The sequence below is a fragment of the Gallinula chloropus genome, assembly GCF_964237585.1.
Source record: "Gallinula chloropus genome assembly, chromosome: 1".
Lineage (NCBI taxonomy): Eukaryota > Metazoa > Chordata > Aves > Gruiformes > Rallidae > Gallinula > Gallinula chloropus.
In genome coordinates this window covers 61930478-61945001 of record NC_140085.1, presented here as the reverse complement: position 1 = coordinate 61945001, position 14524 = coordinate 61930478, and the positions used below count along the sequence as shown (strand labels likewise).

The following is a 14524-nucleotide window of genomic DNA, read 5'->3' as shown; positions in this document are numbered from 1 at the left end:
AATCTGTTTTGGCAATGTTAATGGCAAATGCAAAGCATCTTATGTGTCTTGTGACTCTGGAAAGCATCTTTTTCCCTTTTGTGTGCGTAAGGATAAGCTTTTATTTTCATTTGTGGAGTCTAACTAACTTGAATCCTCCTGCTCATTGTTGCTTACCTGAAATAATTGTTTTCAGTTGTTGGTTTTAAATCCTGGTCTGATATCTGCATACTGCCTCCTCTATATGTTGCATTGCGTAACATGAACTGATTTCTGATTATACCATTCCAGGCTTCCAGGACCCTCAAGGGTGCCAGCTGCAGGCAGCAGTACCAAAGTCCAGGGAGCTTCTAATTTAAATCGGAGAAGCCAGAGCTTTAACAGCATTGACAAAAACAAGCCTCCACAATATGCAAATGGAAATGAAAAAGGTGGGTGGTTAAAGGTCACTAAGCCTACTCGACGTAACATGCAAGGAAGACCTGTGGAGACAGGGCTCTGAATTAGGACTTGTGGATCAGTTGGGGTTAAAGTTCAGAAATGAAAACTTTCAAGATGTTGTAATTGTATTTTATCCTTCTTTGAAAATATCACCAGGGGACTTTTTCTGAAGTAAGATGAATCTGTATTGGATGCCTATAATCTTGGTCTCTAGTCAAGTGCTTATACCCCAAGGAAGACTTCCATAATTTTCAGGGGACTTTGCATTTGAACTTCTAAAGGAGAAGAGTCAATATATTATGTTTACATCAGAGTATTTCAGGCATCTATTCCTTCAGAAACGTACCTAGTGTATACATAACTCTGAAGAGAGGATTGGAAATTAGAATCATAGAATCATAGAATGGTCTGGGTTGGAAGGGACCCCAAGGATCATAGAGCTCCAACCCCCCTGCCACAGGCAGGGACACCAACCTCCAGGCCTGGATCTACACAAGGCTGCCCAGGGCCCCATCCAACCTGGCCTTGAAATTAAGTCAAATGTAATGAAATTTTTACTGGGATTTGAATTCAGTGTTTGTGTTAATGCCTCCTTTAGATGTGAACTTCCATTATGGAAACAAACAGTTCCCCGGGTCCTTCAGTTTCTCTCACCCTGACACTGTTTTCCTGGAAAACGTGCCTCTTCAGGCTTTACCTCAGAAAGAATAATGTAAAAATTCAGCTTTCTGAGTTGTGTAACTAATCCAGCCCCTTCCCCCCTTCTTTCTCCCTTTGTGTAATGAACAGCATTTTATTCATATCTCTGGGTTACAATACAGTTGAAAATGATACAATATACATAGTACCCGTTTGCATCCTTGGGGTCTGTGGGAGGAACAAGTATGCAGTGAATGTTCTTCATCCAAGCAACAGGCAGCTATCCAGATTTTTTTTACAAAATTCTGATGAACACACTTTGCCCCTAGCTGTATCTAAAGATATAAAACCATCCCTTCAATAGTTATTTCTTTATTTTTGCTGTCAGGGTTGAACGTTTTAGATAGTTCTATAGTGGGATTTATTTTATTAAGGACTTGTTTATGGCAAGGCAACCAGACTAAAACTAGAAAGGGATCCGAGCAAAAACTGAGCAGACACTGTATAGTTCACAAATACGATAGTGAAGTTATGAAGGTGGAGATGTGGCTGCTTGAGTGAAGGTATGTACAGCAGTTTAGGTGTTAGAATTGCTTCATAATGTTGACATAGGTTTGCTACTGAAATATGTGAAAGAGTGAAATCATCCAAGGTGAGACATGCTTGTAGATAGTACTGTTCTTTGCTTGTCACTTGAAAACTGTTTTGACTGCTGAGGCTTACATTGCACTGCACATTTATGTGGCTCTTTGCATGATGGATTTCTTTACTTTCCCATTTCTTCACAGCAGAGAATGAGAACTTGATGAGATTTTTAGTGAAGTCATCACTTGCAAGAGGATAAGGGGGGGGCTTTGTGTATAATCATTCAATTCTTTTACAGGATATAAAAATGTAATGTATTGCTGCCGAGTACTGTGTTTGAGATGTTTCCATCCACTTTTCATTCTTTCTTTCTTTCAAAACAGCAGAATGGATGGGAAATCATTATTTTGCACAAGAATATAAACCAAATACAACTTTGGTTTAGAGTATAAAGCAGGAGTTAATTAGAGAAAATAACTGCTGTAAGTGCAAGGATAGTGAAGTGATATTTTTTATAATACCCTAAAAGATCATGAGACCCTGCCCTACATTTGAATTCACAATGCTGCTGTTTTGCCCAAAAAGAAAAACAACTGAACCATACTATATTTTAAATTGAGTTGTTATAGTGGCTACTTTTTTAATATTCCAATTAAATTTCCAAGTAATGTTTTGATACTTTTAAAGTATTTGAGGATGTTCTGTGACCTGAGATTTTTTAAGAAGTTGCTTAGGAACAAACTTCAACCTGCACAACAGTAATAGTAATAATAAAAAACACCACCTTAAAAAAAAGTCACTAATCACTGAAAAACTGATTTTTCCATACAGTGTTGTGCAAATAATACACCTTATTTCAAATTTTGCTTTTGATGCAGATGCTTTGAGCAAGATAACTTTAACAGCTTCCACTGAATGGATAAACAGCCCACACATTTAATTTGAGACATCATGTAGTAAACAGCTTGTAATTCTGCATTAGAGCACCATAGACTGAAACGCAGAAAGACATGACTTACACTAGGTAAATAGTGATTAGGGGTTGGGACTTCCAGACCTCCTCAAAGGCAGACCACTTCTGGTACATTTTTGTCTACTGTATACCTTCCTGGGTGTGCTATAAATAGACCCCAGAAAAGATGTTAGAGTAAGGTGTTTCTTGTGGGCTTTTTTTAAAAATCCAGTTATTTGTGATACTGCGTAATGTGGTTTCCAACTCCATCAGAGTGGGGAATGGCAATGTAGTCACAGTCAAAGGTGGTCCAAAATCAGATGTGCCTTTTATTTAATATTTCAATTATTCACTATGTCATTAATGTTTCCTCCTTTGAATGTTGCCTAGGGAGTAGCTCAGAGTAAGAAACCCAGCTCCACTGAGCAGTGCAGGTTCGCTCTTTATGGAGTACAGCGCAGTTTTCACTCGCAGACCCAACCCATTGCTGTGGCACAGGTAGCTCTGTGTAGCTGTGGTTAAGTCACAGAATGCACCAAAACAACAAAATTGCCATGAACTGAAACTCATCTGTGAACTGAAACTCATCTGTGGAGCTTTAGTGAGCTGACCTTTCTCTCCTACCCCCTCCACCAGACTTTGCATATTATGGTTGGGTTTCAAAGAACTCATCCATTTTCCAAGTCACTTCACATCTCTGCTTCAGACTTCATAAAATAAAGACAAAAATAAAACTAGGAAAATTAAATTACTTGAATAAAGTTCATTGCTAATAAGGTGGACACCCAGGCCATTTTGAGTCCAGCAAAGAAATAATGTTCTAATTCAAGTCAAATTTAAAAGCAGGTACTTGGAGTTTAGAAAGACTGATGAGGGTCTTAATGTCCTGGAGCATAATTCCCTGTGTTTCAAAATAATTTTATAATACAAAATGGTGTTAATGTATCATCCAAAGTTGGTTTCAACAGTATTTGATTATTTTGCTCATACCGACTCTGAGAAACATCTGTCTGATGGATGCATATTGTTCATTTGTGCCCATTATGTACACCTGTAGTTAATTTGTTTGCTTTTCTTCTGGTGCCAGTATTTTGCCAGTTGGCCCTGGTATTGGTCTCCTCCTGACCTGATGAGGGGTAGCTGCTTTCTCAAGGGACCTGAAAAGCAACAGTTGAACAAGTTGAACTGTTTTCATCTCAGCAGATAGACCTCCCATTCCTCCAAACATCTATAGCAATTCCTTGCAGTTCTTCTATTTCCTACTCACCTTTTCTTTACTGTGAATAAAATTGGATAATCTAATCTGAGCACCTGCCTGCTACAGAGTATCTATATTATCACTAGGTGACTGTGCTGCAGTGGGGGAGCTGTTGTTACAGAGGCCCTGTCTTCTCCAACAGCACTGAACACAGCAAAGGTCACAGGAGGGAAAACAGAGGAGGTTGATTACATACTGGACCCACATTTAATCTCACACGTGTCCTTTTTTTGTACAACAACCTTTGAAAAGTGGAATTGAAAATGTTCATTTAGTTGTCATGGTCTTGCTGGGTTCTGCTAGAAATTTCTCTTTTTGCCCTGTACACGTGGAGGTGGGGGTGTTGTCCTTCCCCAACACAGGCTGGGCTGAGCCCTGAAGCAAAATGCAAAATTGTTTCCACCACAAGCTGATTATACATTTCAGCAAGAAGGGGACAGAAGTCTGTCGCCTTATAAAATTTAGTTTATAAAAATATGAAATCCTTGTAACCCAGTTGGAATCACTCTGTATGAAAATCACCACAAGGTGGGGACAGATTTCATATAATGAACAGCTAAAGCATGTGAATGCTTCGCTTCAAGTAATCCATTTGGGCTGGGGGCAGGCGGGGGGAGAGGGGAGAATATATCTTTTTATTCCACTTCTTTATGGACAGGTGATATTTCTTGAGAGCATGTAGTCCACGTTCTTTGTGGGAACATTAAGGATACACTTGAAATTGTGGATTAAAGGCGAGTTAGTTCTCTGCTAATTCTTTTGATGCTGTTTATGGTTTGTGACACAGGGATCACGTAAGTACCAGCAGTTCCAGGAACCTGTGTTTTTCTGCTGTATATGTAGCAGAACAAGCTGTTGATGAAACAATAAATAATCTGCCTTTTTACAATCCCTCCCTCAATGAGTTTAGTATTATGTAGCAGGAAATATGGCAAGGCACATGTTCTTCTTTTTAATCAGTATGCTTTTTTTCTTTTTTTTTGGAAGTATAACTAATTGCCTGAAGCCATACAAATGTAACAGAATTAATACAACAGAGTGTAGTGGCATCCCGCTGTTCATAGATTGCTACATGTATTCTGCATAAGCTTTGCATATTCTTACAGTGAATCGTTCTTCTGTAAAACCATTGGGATAGCTAAAGACCCCAATCCTCCTGTGTAATTAAGGCAAGCTTAGCACAAGGCAAGATGTGTGCAAGAAGGTCCTTTTCCACACCCACTCCTGGGCTATCAGCCACAGGGCTGATCCCGGGTATAAATTAAGACAGCCTGAGGACTGCAGGAATTTCCAGCAGCTGTTGCTGGCCCCAGGCTCTCTTCCAGGAGCTGAGGCTCACCAGAAAATAGCAGGGGCACAGCCACAATTCCTGCCTTGGTTGCAAGGGAGGGATCAGCTCTGCAGCCACCCAGCACAGCTGCTCCATGTGCATGGTGCTAACTGGAGTTAGGGAATCAGCCATAAACTCACCTGTCCCAAAAAAATGCTCTGAGGCAACCCTTAACTTAAGGTAAAAACTTAATGTGGTCTTGCCTAGTAACTGGACACAGCAGAGGTGCTTGAAACCTACTGTGGAGGTGGACTGAGTTCATTTAGTGCTCTGGTGTTTGCTTATCAGGCTGAGGAGCACATGGAAAAACTGAGCAGTTGGAACTATACAGCATCTGTAGAAGGTGGAGGTAACTGGCCTGCTGGGGTACAGCTGTTAGCAGTGTTAAGGAAGTAAAGGCTGTTCCATTTCTGTCATCTTCCTTTTGTTCAGATTTTTTTTTTTACACCTGAACTATTTAGAAACTTAGATTTTGCTACATTTGCATTCTCTTTGTTAAAGAAAAGATAGCTCCGCTTTCAGGGTGCTCAAAATCCTCCCCTTCCTATGTGTATTTGTGGCCTTCAGCCCTCCAGGTGGGCAGTCTAATCCATACTAGGACCTTTGGACTGAGACTACAAAAATGAAAAAGGTGCATAACTTCAATCTGCTGAAAGAATAAATGTCTTCAGTGTCCTCATCCACTGTACTATTCAGACAGAGTGCCCCCCAAGGCATGACTTTGGCTTCATGTGTGTAGATAACACATCAAGCACTTTTTTTTTTTTTTTTTTCCCTTGCCATTCCATGGATTGTATTTGCATGGCATGTTTCATAGGCTTTCTTGTACTACTGAATTCTATATACTGTAATCAAGCTTGTGCCTACTTCACTGCAGTTCCGAGACTGAATGGCAAGACAAGATAGATGCACTGAGAGAAAATGTCATCTGCTGAATAGCAACTTACCATGAATTCGATTGCCATTATCACTTAATTTCTGTGATGCTCCAGAATAATAGTGTTTAGGTTTTCAGATCTGTCTTGGAAATCTGAGCTTCACACAGAAGAGCTTAACCCTTTCATTCATTGGTCTGTTTTACTTAATAAGGCTAGGTGACTTACAAGTCATGGGTGTCCATTACCACAGTTTGATTATTGCCGCAGGAGTCTTGTTCTCATTCATTCTGAAGATTTGCTGAAGTTCCTGAACTATGGAAGTGTAGTGAAGGTACCAGAGCCACATAAATGAGCCTTCTGTACCTACCTGAGCTTCAGGCACATAACTACTGTTGCTGTACCCCTGTGGATGAGATATCCCTGTAACTTTTCAAGTTCCGACACCATTGAACTTGTCGATAGGTTTTTCCCCCACTTACGTAAGTGCCCTGGGATAAGTTCTTGAAGTCAGCTACTGAAGGTTGTTAACTGTGCTTAAAACCAAAAATGTATAGTGACCTGCCAGGTTTTTTTTCTTCTATGAATATTGATCATATACATGTAATTTCAGTATTACTCAGTCAGCATCCTCCCACCCAAAACCTCAGCTTTCTAGCACATGTTTTGCTTTCACTGACCATCAAAATCGTCTCTCTCTAGGTTTGTTTTTTTTTCTTCCAATGTTGTAGCATTCTTTTTTCTTCCATACCTCAGCTTTGTGTTAGTAACAAATGGTTGGAAGAACTTCTTTAATGCTTATTAAAGATAAAATCTTTCAATTAGAACGTTTAATTTGCTTAATGAAGTGGTTACAAGGAAGGTGTTTCCAAGGCTGTGTTGAGCTCCTACAGGTATTGCACAACACTGTAATGGTGGGGGCAGGGAAGGCATTTTCAATCAACATTCTTAAGGTTCCACGCACGTGTGAATTTTGTATATTATGTATCACAAGTAACTCTGTGTTTTAAATGCCAGAGGAGTACAGTATCGCCTTTAAACAGGAGATGGGAGAATAACAGTACAATTATGGTCCTTTTCTGTTTTTAAAGCAGATTCACCAAAAGGCCCTAACCCATCTGCAGGCATGAATGGAAATGTGCAGCATCCCACCAGCACTGGGCAGCAGCAGGTCTCTGCCATACCCTCTCCAAGTGCCAGCAAGCCTTGGCGCAGCAAATCCATGAATGTCAAACACAGTGCAACCTCTACCATGCTGTCTGTGAAGCAGCCTAGTCCCGCAACCTCCCCTACTCCATCTTCAGACAGGCTCAAGCCACCCCCTTCTGAAGGCGTGAAGCCCCCTTCATCTGGACAAAAATCTATGCTGGAAAAATTCAAGCTGGTTAATGCTAGGACTGCTCTGAGACCTCCTTTGTCGCTGAGCTCAGGACCCAGTGACAGTGGGAGAGACGATGACACCTTTTCAGAGTGTGGTGAAATGGATGTCTTAAGCGGTGGGGTGAACAGCGGCGGCTCCACAAGTAGCAGTCCTAAAGTATCACCGAAGTTAACCCCTCCGAAAGCTGGAAGCAAAAATCTCAGCAATAAAAAGTCTTTGCTACAGCCAAAGGACAAAGAGGAAAAGAACAGGGACAAAAACAAAGTTTGCACTGAGAAAACAGTCAAGGAAGAGAAGGACCAGGTCACCGAACCATCTACGAAGAAGAGCTCAAAAATTGCAAGCTTAATCCCAAAGGGAAGCAAGACAACAGCAGCCAAGAAGGAAAGTTTAATACCATCTTCTAGTGGGATCCCAAAACCTGGATCAAAGGTGCCAACAGCAAAGCAGAGCGCTTCACCCGCGTGCACGGGAAGTAAGGAAGTTGAAAAACTGAGGACTACAAAAGGAAACCAGTCCCAATCAACACCAAAATCTCAACTCAGCGAGAAGGCTTCTCCTTCCTCTGGTCTTGCTTCATCTGAAGGGAAAGAACCAAGTGCAGCTCTCACCCCAGGGTCCTCCGTGGCTCTGTCGGCCTCGATAGCTGCGGGCAGCGGCCAAGGCACAGGAAATGGTGTCGTCCAGCTTCCTCAGCAGCAGCAATACAGCCACCCCAACACTGCCACAGTAGCTCCTTTCATTTATAGGTAAGGTTACGAATGGGAAGTTGTTTTTTTGTTACCATTTAGGAGGGAGAGCTGAAATGGGTAGAGCAATGCTGAATCTCGCTGTTAGGTTTCTTATCTCCCAGTTTCTGTCACGGCGTCATGCACATGTTTTCTGAAAGCTATTTTTTAATTAATGTTACTGTCTGAACAATTTCTTCCAAGAACTCCAAGTCTCTACCTTCTACAAAAGCAATCTACCGCAAATATTTGCCGTTTAAAATTCAGGATGTTTTGATTAGAAATACACATCACATGATCCATTCCCTGTGCTGCTTTTAAAAGGTCACGGCTGAGTCAGGTTTCTAGTGAGAATATTCTTGTTTGCAATTTAAGAACCTCAACATTTATTTGCTGATATTCAATAATATTTGCTTAAAATACACTGTTCTATTAAAAAATCCTAAAATAAACTGCTGACGTTTTCAGAGTCCGTAACAGTACTAGTAGGATATTAGAGGAAAAGCCCTACACAACATTTTGGGCAGAAAGAAAAGGTTGCTGTTTGCAGGTCCTTTTCCTGTTTGGTTCCTTATGTGAACCTAGGTATAGATTAACTCCAGGAGGCAGTTAATTTTACAGGCGACAGAAACTCTTTTGATGGCCCAGGCTCTGGAATAGAGGAATGAAAAGTTACATATATCAACCTTTGTCTGAATTTATTTTGCTTTATGATGGAGCAACTGAAGAGAAACTCAGAGATTTGATTGTTGTACAGCTCAGAAGACAGAGTAAGTGTAGAAAGACTGGCAGGCTGGTTTGAGTAATGATTTCAAATGTCAACTGTTGGAGGGCTTTAACTTCAGTTGTGGGTAAATTTAACATCTGATAAAATGACAAATACATTACTAAGCAAAATATACTGGCAGTTTTTGTTAGTGAGTAGTACTGTAGATAATCCTGGCTAAAGATTAAAGAGGTGCTGAAGTAGTCCCTAAGGGAGTATATATATGATTACACACAACTAAACAGAGCTTCATAACTGATCTGGATGAATGATAAACTGTTTAAGTAAATTCTGAACAAAAGCAGTCGAGAAAACCGTATGGGAGGGGAAAAAGGCGTAATATAAGTTATATTTATTCTAATATGCAGTGGGTAGTCTCCTGAGTTTCAATTAAATGTATTGCTGAATGTGCTTAATATGCATGTTTCTTTATAACATATCTGGAATAACCTCAGCAATACACACAGTTTGCAGTGTGGTACATAGGGTGCCCTACATACGTTTCAGGGTGTGTTATATATAGAGAGAAAAAGAAATTGTGCCTTGCCTTCAGACACGTGTGCTGTTTAATGGCAGTTTTACCACACATTGATACCATTTCATTGCCTGATGGACATACTGTTCTTTTAAGCTTCATCATGAAGCAAAATGTATTTTGAATTTTAAAGGGCGATAGAAGCGTGCGTCTTCAGTAAAATTTGGTATTAATAATCATCTGTTTGCTTCAAACAAACAGCAAAGGAGACTGTATTTGAAGTTAAATCTCGTGTGAAAATAAAATTCTCAGAGCCGAGGTCTGATCTCCAAATGCTATAAACCCAGAGTAATAGACTGCCTTTGATGAGGTTATTTCAATGTATATCTCAGTTACAGAGAGCAGAATCTGTCCCAAAAATACACAGTAACTGCATTTCTTGACATTCTCAAGGGCTTTGTAATAGTACATAATCATTTCATAGAATAATATAAATATAACCAAGGATAAAATATCCACATTTCCAAAGTCAGCATATTTATTTTTGTGGACATATGGCAAGTAGAGGTTTGCATGAAGCTGGGGTATTGTGTTTACACTTTCATGCTTTTAAACATAACTATTTTCTGAGCAGTCACCACAATTTATACAGCAAATTTCCAGGTGCGCTTGCCAGCCGTGAGGACAGCTGTATAGATCAGGGAGTTAGTAAACAAGAGTTGCTGTTCAGGCTAAGATTTTTCCAGATAGAAGGAATATCTGGGCTCTGTATGTTTGTACTGCAGTCCTTGTAGAAAGCTGCAATATAATTTAGTTACACTACATGGCATTTTATCCTGCAGCACACTGCTGCGATGGGTTAGGCTCTAAGCACAAGGATAAGTAAGCTGGTGCTTTTTCTGGTTTGTTGCCAATACCTGCAGATAATCATGTGTTTTGCAGTGTTTGATTATTACAGGGTATTACTGTTACGTTTGTGAGTAAAAGTATTCCAAGGAGTTGCTTTGAGGCCGGCAAGAATTTTGCTTAAACAGAGACTGTGATGCTATAGTGGTTATCAACACTCGTGTTTTCAAGGAGCTGTGTATTTTTATTAATGGACTGTTTCACCAGGAGGTTCTGAAATGATATATTGCACTACTCAGCTTTCCACTCCTGGTGCTTGGTCCTATCTGATATCACATTATATTTTTATGCCTCTTAAACCCCATGGCATGGAAATTCATGTGGGATTATTACTTCTCTTCAGAGATTAGCAGCAACAGTCAGAGTTGCATTTGAGATAATCTAAATGGGTATAATTTAAATTCTTCCATCCTCCTCAGCAAGTGATTATTTATTTTCAAATGCTGTTGTGAAAGTGTTATTTACAGCCCTTTATGTGTCACCTCTGAAGTTGACCGCAGTGTCAAACTGGTATAGGAAAGGCTGAAGTAGATGTAATTTAGTTGTTGTAAAGCTTGGTAAGAGAGATATGTCAGGAAAAACAACGGAAAGGAAGGTGTGAGAGACTGCATGATTGTTTAAAGTGTACCAGCCACTACATTAAATTACACATTCTTCTACATGGACAGAATTGGAAGAAGATGGAGATAGTGCAGTTAGCCAGAGTCCCTTAGACACATATTGAAATCCACCATAGAATTTAGTTATATTCCTAGTAGTGGTTAAATTTCAGATGGAGAAGTTTAGCTCTCACTAGGTTATAGCCAAAACAGGAAAAGGAGGCATTGATGAAGCATTAAAACAAGAAGTCTGAATCTTCCTCCTAAAAACCTTAGCAAGAGAACAACCACTTAATTGTTCAGTATTTGGAGTTCTTATCTTTTCCACCCATTGTTCAAAAGTGTAATACAACCTGTAATTCCAAATATTTCCTCATATAAAGAAGAGCCTGTTGTATGAGATCATTGTTTTATTTTTTTGTGAGCCAAGTTGTGCAAGGTTGTGTTATTTACATAAAATAGGAAACATAACTAATAGTCCCAGGAGCAGCACAGATGTCATCTTACTCTACGGGGCAAATCCTTACTTGATGTAAGTCATCATAACCCTACATGAAGTGTGTGATATGTTGGCAATTAACATTTGCTCACACACTTAAGGAATATTTCAATAGGAGAATGTTGAGTTGTAATTGGACACAGGGACTACAGTTTAGGGGAGTTTTTTTGACTCCTTCAGTAACCACTGTGGGAGCTCAGTGGTTCTCCTTCTATGGCTGGAATACAGAATCTGAAATGTCCAAATCCCAGTGGCTGTGGTGCTCAGGAATTACTTACTGCCTGAAATGCTGGAAGTGTAGAAACTGCTGGAGGGAATTAGCTGATCACCCATCAGTCGTGTGTTGCTTTGATTTCAAGTTTTTTGGCTTTTTTGGTAGGCTAAGGATAGCGACATCTGGGAGAAGTTTCAGCACTGTTTGAATTGAGACCTCACAGAGATACTCTTTCAGTGTCAGTGCTGGACTACAAGAGTGGATTTGGCACCCCTTTTGTCCCTAAAGAATAAGGAACTGGTAACTCTTAGCTACCTAATAGTTTGGTCTGGAGAAGGTGGAGCCAGTGTCTCCTCTGAAGTGCAGGGTGATAGGATGAGAGGTAACAGATGTGAGTTACAGCTGCGGAGACACTGATTACAAGCTAGGAAAAGAAATAGTTTTACCTTGAGGGTGGTGAAACACTAGACCAAGCTGCCCAGAGAGGTTGTGGAAACTGTCCTCTGGAATATCCAAAACTAAACTAAACGAGGCTTAGAGCAACTTAATGTAACCAGACATTTGAGCAGGTCATTGGACCTGATGATATCTAGAGCATCTTTCTGATCTAAATTACACTATAGTTCTGTGAGGACTAAAGTATTCACTTGATAGAGGCAGAGAAAGGAAATATATGTATAATAAACAAACACGTTACGGGGTACTGAAATCTTTTTCCTATCTCCTTTCCTATGTGGCAGTTGAAGCCATTCATTCTGGACAAGAACATGGCTTCAAGGGTGCGTGGGAAGTGCAGAGCTGTGACAGATGGGAAGGAGGGTATAATCTGGGGGCACCTCTGGAGGCACAGCAAAATTCAATTCCAGCGGCCTGGACAGGATATTTTTACACTGGCTTAGAGAAAAAAATTAAACTGCTCTTCAAGGATCCTGCAAACACAGCACCTGCAGGGCTTGTTGGAGCCCTCCTTGTGTCCAGTTTTAATGACTAGGAGCCACTTTTGGTCACCAGTTGTGGAGTTAAAATTAAATTTTCAGCAGTAGATGTTCTATCAGTTAATTGTGATTGCTAATAATAGATTGTGCTGCTGACCATACAGCAACTCTCTTCAAAACTGTAATGATTCAAAGTTACACTGTGGTGCTCTATCGGTTTCTGGCATTTACATTACCATTGTGAAAATAAAACAGGGCTCTGTCAAAATTTTGCGATCGTAGGCAGCACTAAACATTGCCACCCCCAAGTTTTACCTGTCATGAAACCAGAGTGTTTAGAAAAACATTTTCTCAAGCTTGGTTTTCAAGTAATTGAGCAAGAAAAGTTTCTAGCGTAGAGATGGCGGCTCAAGAGAGATGGGAAGGAGGATAATAAGTGAAGTTACTGTAAACGCATACTTGATTGATGCTGAGTTAAAACAGTAGGTTGATAATTCAGTTTGTTTACAATCTAAAGTTGTTCTTTTGAATTGCCAAAGTGTGGCTTTATTCCTTTGACTAAATAATCAGTGAAACATGGGATAAAAAGACCCAAAAAAGGGTATTCTGTCCCGTCCACTGTCACTGGCAACCATCTTAACTTGGTCACAAACTAAGTAAGCTTTATTTTAAGCTAATTAACTGCCACTGCTCCAGTGGAAAGGTTCCTCCAGAAACCCGCTCATCTCTTTGTTAGAAATGATTTACAACCCACATGATGAGGTTGTATCTGTTATTATTTTGTTAATATTTTCCTTCAATTTAAGAAGTTGTTTTCCCTCTTTTTGATTGCTCTTTGTTAAATATGTGAGGGAATCCTCCCACCTCCTTCCATCTCTTTTTCAAGGCTTAAGCAAAGTGGCTCTTTTCTTTCAGAAGGGTTTCTTCTTCCCCATAAGCGTCCCTGCAGCTGTTCCAAATTTAACTCACATGTCTTGAACATGGGCGATCAAACTGCTCATATTCCAGATGTGGTCCTGCCAGTCTGTTATGCTGACAGTGATACACATTCAAGACAGCTGCAACTCAGAGTTATTGGATAAAAAAAAAAAAACAAAACACCCCAGCATATTCATCTGATATCTTTTGGAATGCTGAGTAGAAACCAAACAAATCTTTGATGTTATCTGTGTTTATCAAAGGTTGGCTCTTTCCTTAGAGATGGGAAATGACTGACTGTGTTAAAGAGAGCTTATTAAGTAGTGTTCCGAATTCTGTTCTTAATTACTCCTGTGTAGGCTCATTTTAATCAAACTGAATGAGCTTGTGCAGGTGTGACTGAGAGCAGGTTTTGTCCCATTAAGCAAGTTTGATGCTCTTACAAATAGGTAGCGTATAACTCAATGGGCTGAGGATAAATATATTCCCTGATTGCCATGATTAAAATAGAAAACAGATTGTCCTGTTTTCATGACAGTTGCCTAAATTAACCTGTGCTGCAGATGTACAACACAGGAAGAAATGTCAATGGGGTTGCTTTGACTAAACTTAAATTATTTGCACTTTCCTTGATGTCAAGAGAGATGCAAGGATTTAATTTTTTTTTTCTTTAAGGCAGTGGGCTGTGACTAGGTAGAGGATAGAGGGCTATTCATTAAGGCCGATGTGTAAGGTTAATGAGAAGATCCTTTAATTTGCTGTTTGCTTGCCTGGAGCTTAATCTGTGCTGCAGTCCTTCAGAGATCACTTGAGTCATTCATAGGATTAATGTGGTCCAAAGGAAGAAGTAAAAGCCAGAAGTATAGGGGAAGGCAAGTCTCATGATTTCACTTTTTTGCTTGTTTTAATATATTAAACTAGGACAGCTGAAGTAAGCAAAGAGGCATCTACATAATGTTTCCGATGTCTCACAACTTGTGACTGGCCTAAGAGGAAAACAACTTGAAGTTTAAGGCACCCAGTCTATACCTGGACCTCCTTACT

At 40.0% G+C, this 14524-nt stretch overlaps 1 protein-coding gene across 2 annotated transcripts in view; it reads left to right on the top strand.

The window, feature by feature from the left end:
* The window catches only part of NAV3 (neuron navigator 3), a gene marked incomplete at both ends in the record, with an annotated part of 261126 nt that overhangs the window by 123435 nt on the left and 123167 nt on the right, over positions 1–14524 (top strand). For both annotated transcript variants that reach the window (XM_084267744.1, XM_084267743.1), the window contains 2 exons: positions 271–410; positions 7154–8189. In XM_084267744.1, coding sequence (XP_084123870.1) covers positions 271–410; positions 7154–8189 — 1176 coding nt within the window. The remainder of the gene's footprint in view (positions 1–270; positions 411–7153; positions 8190–14524) is intronic.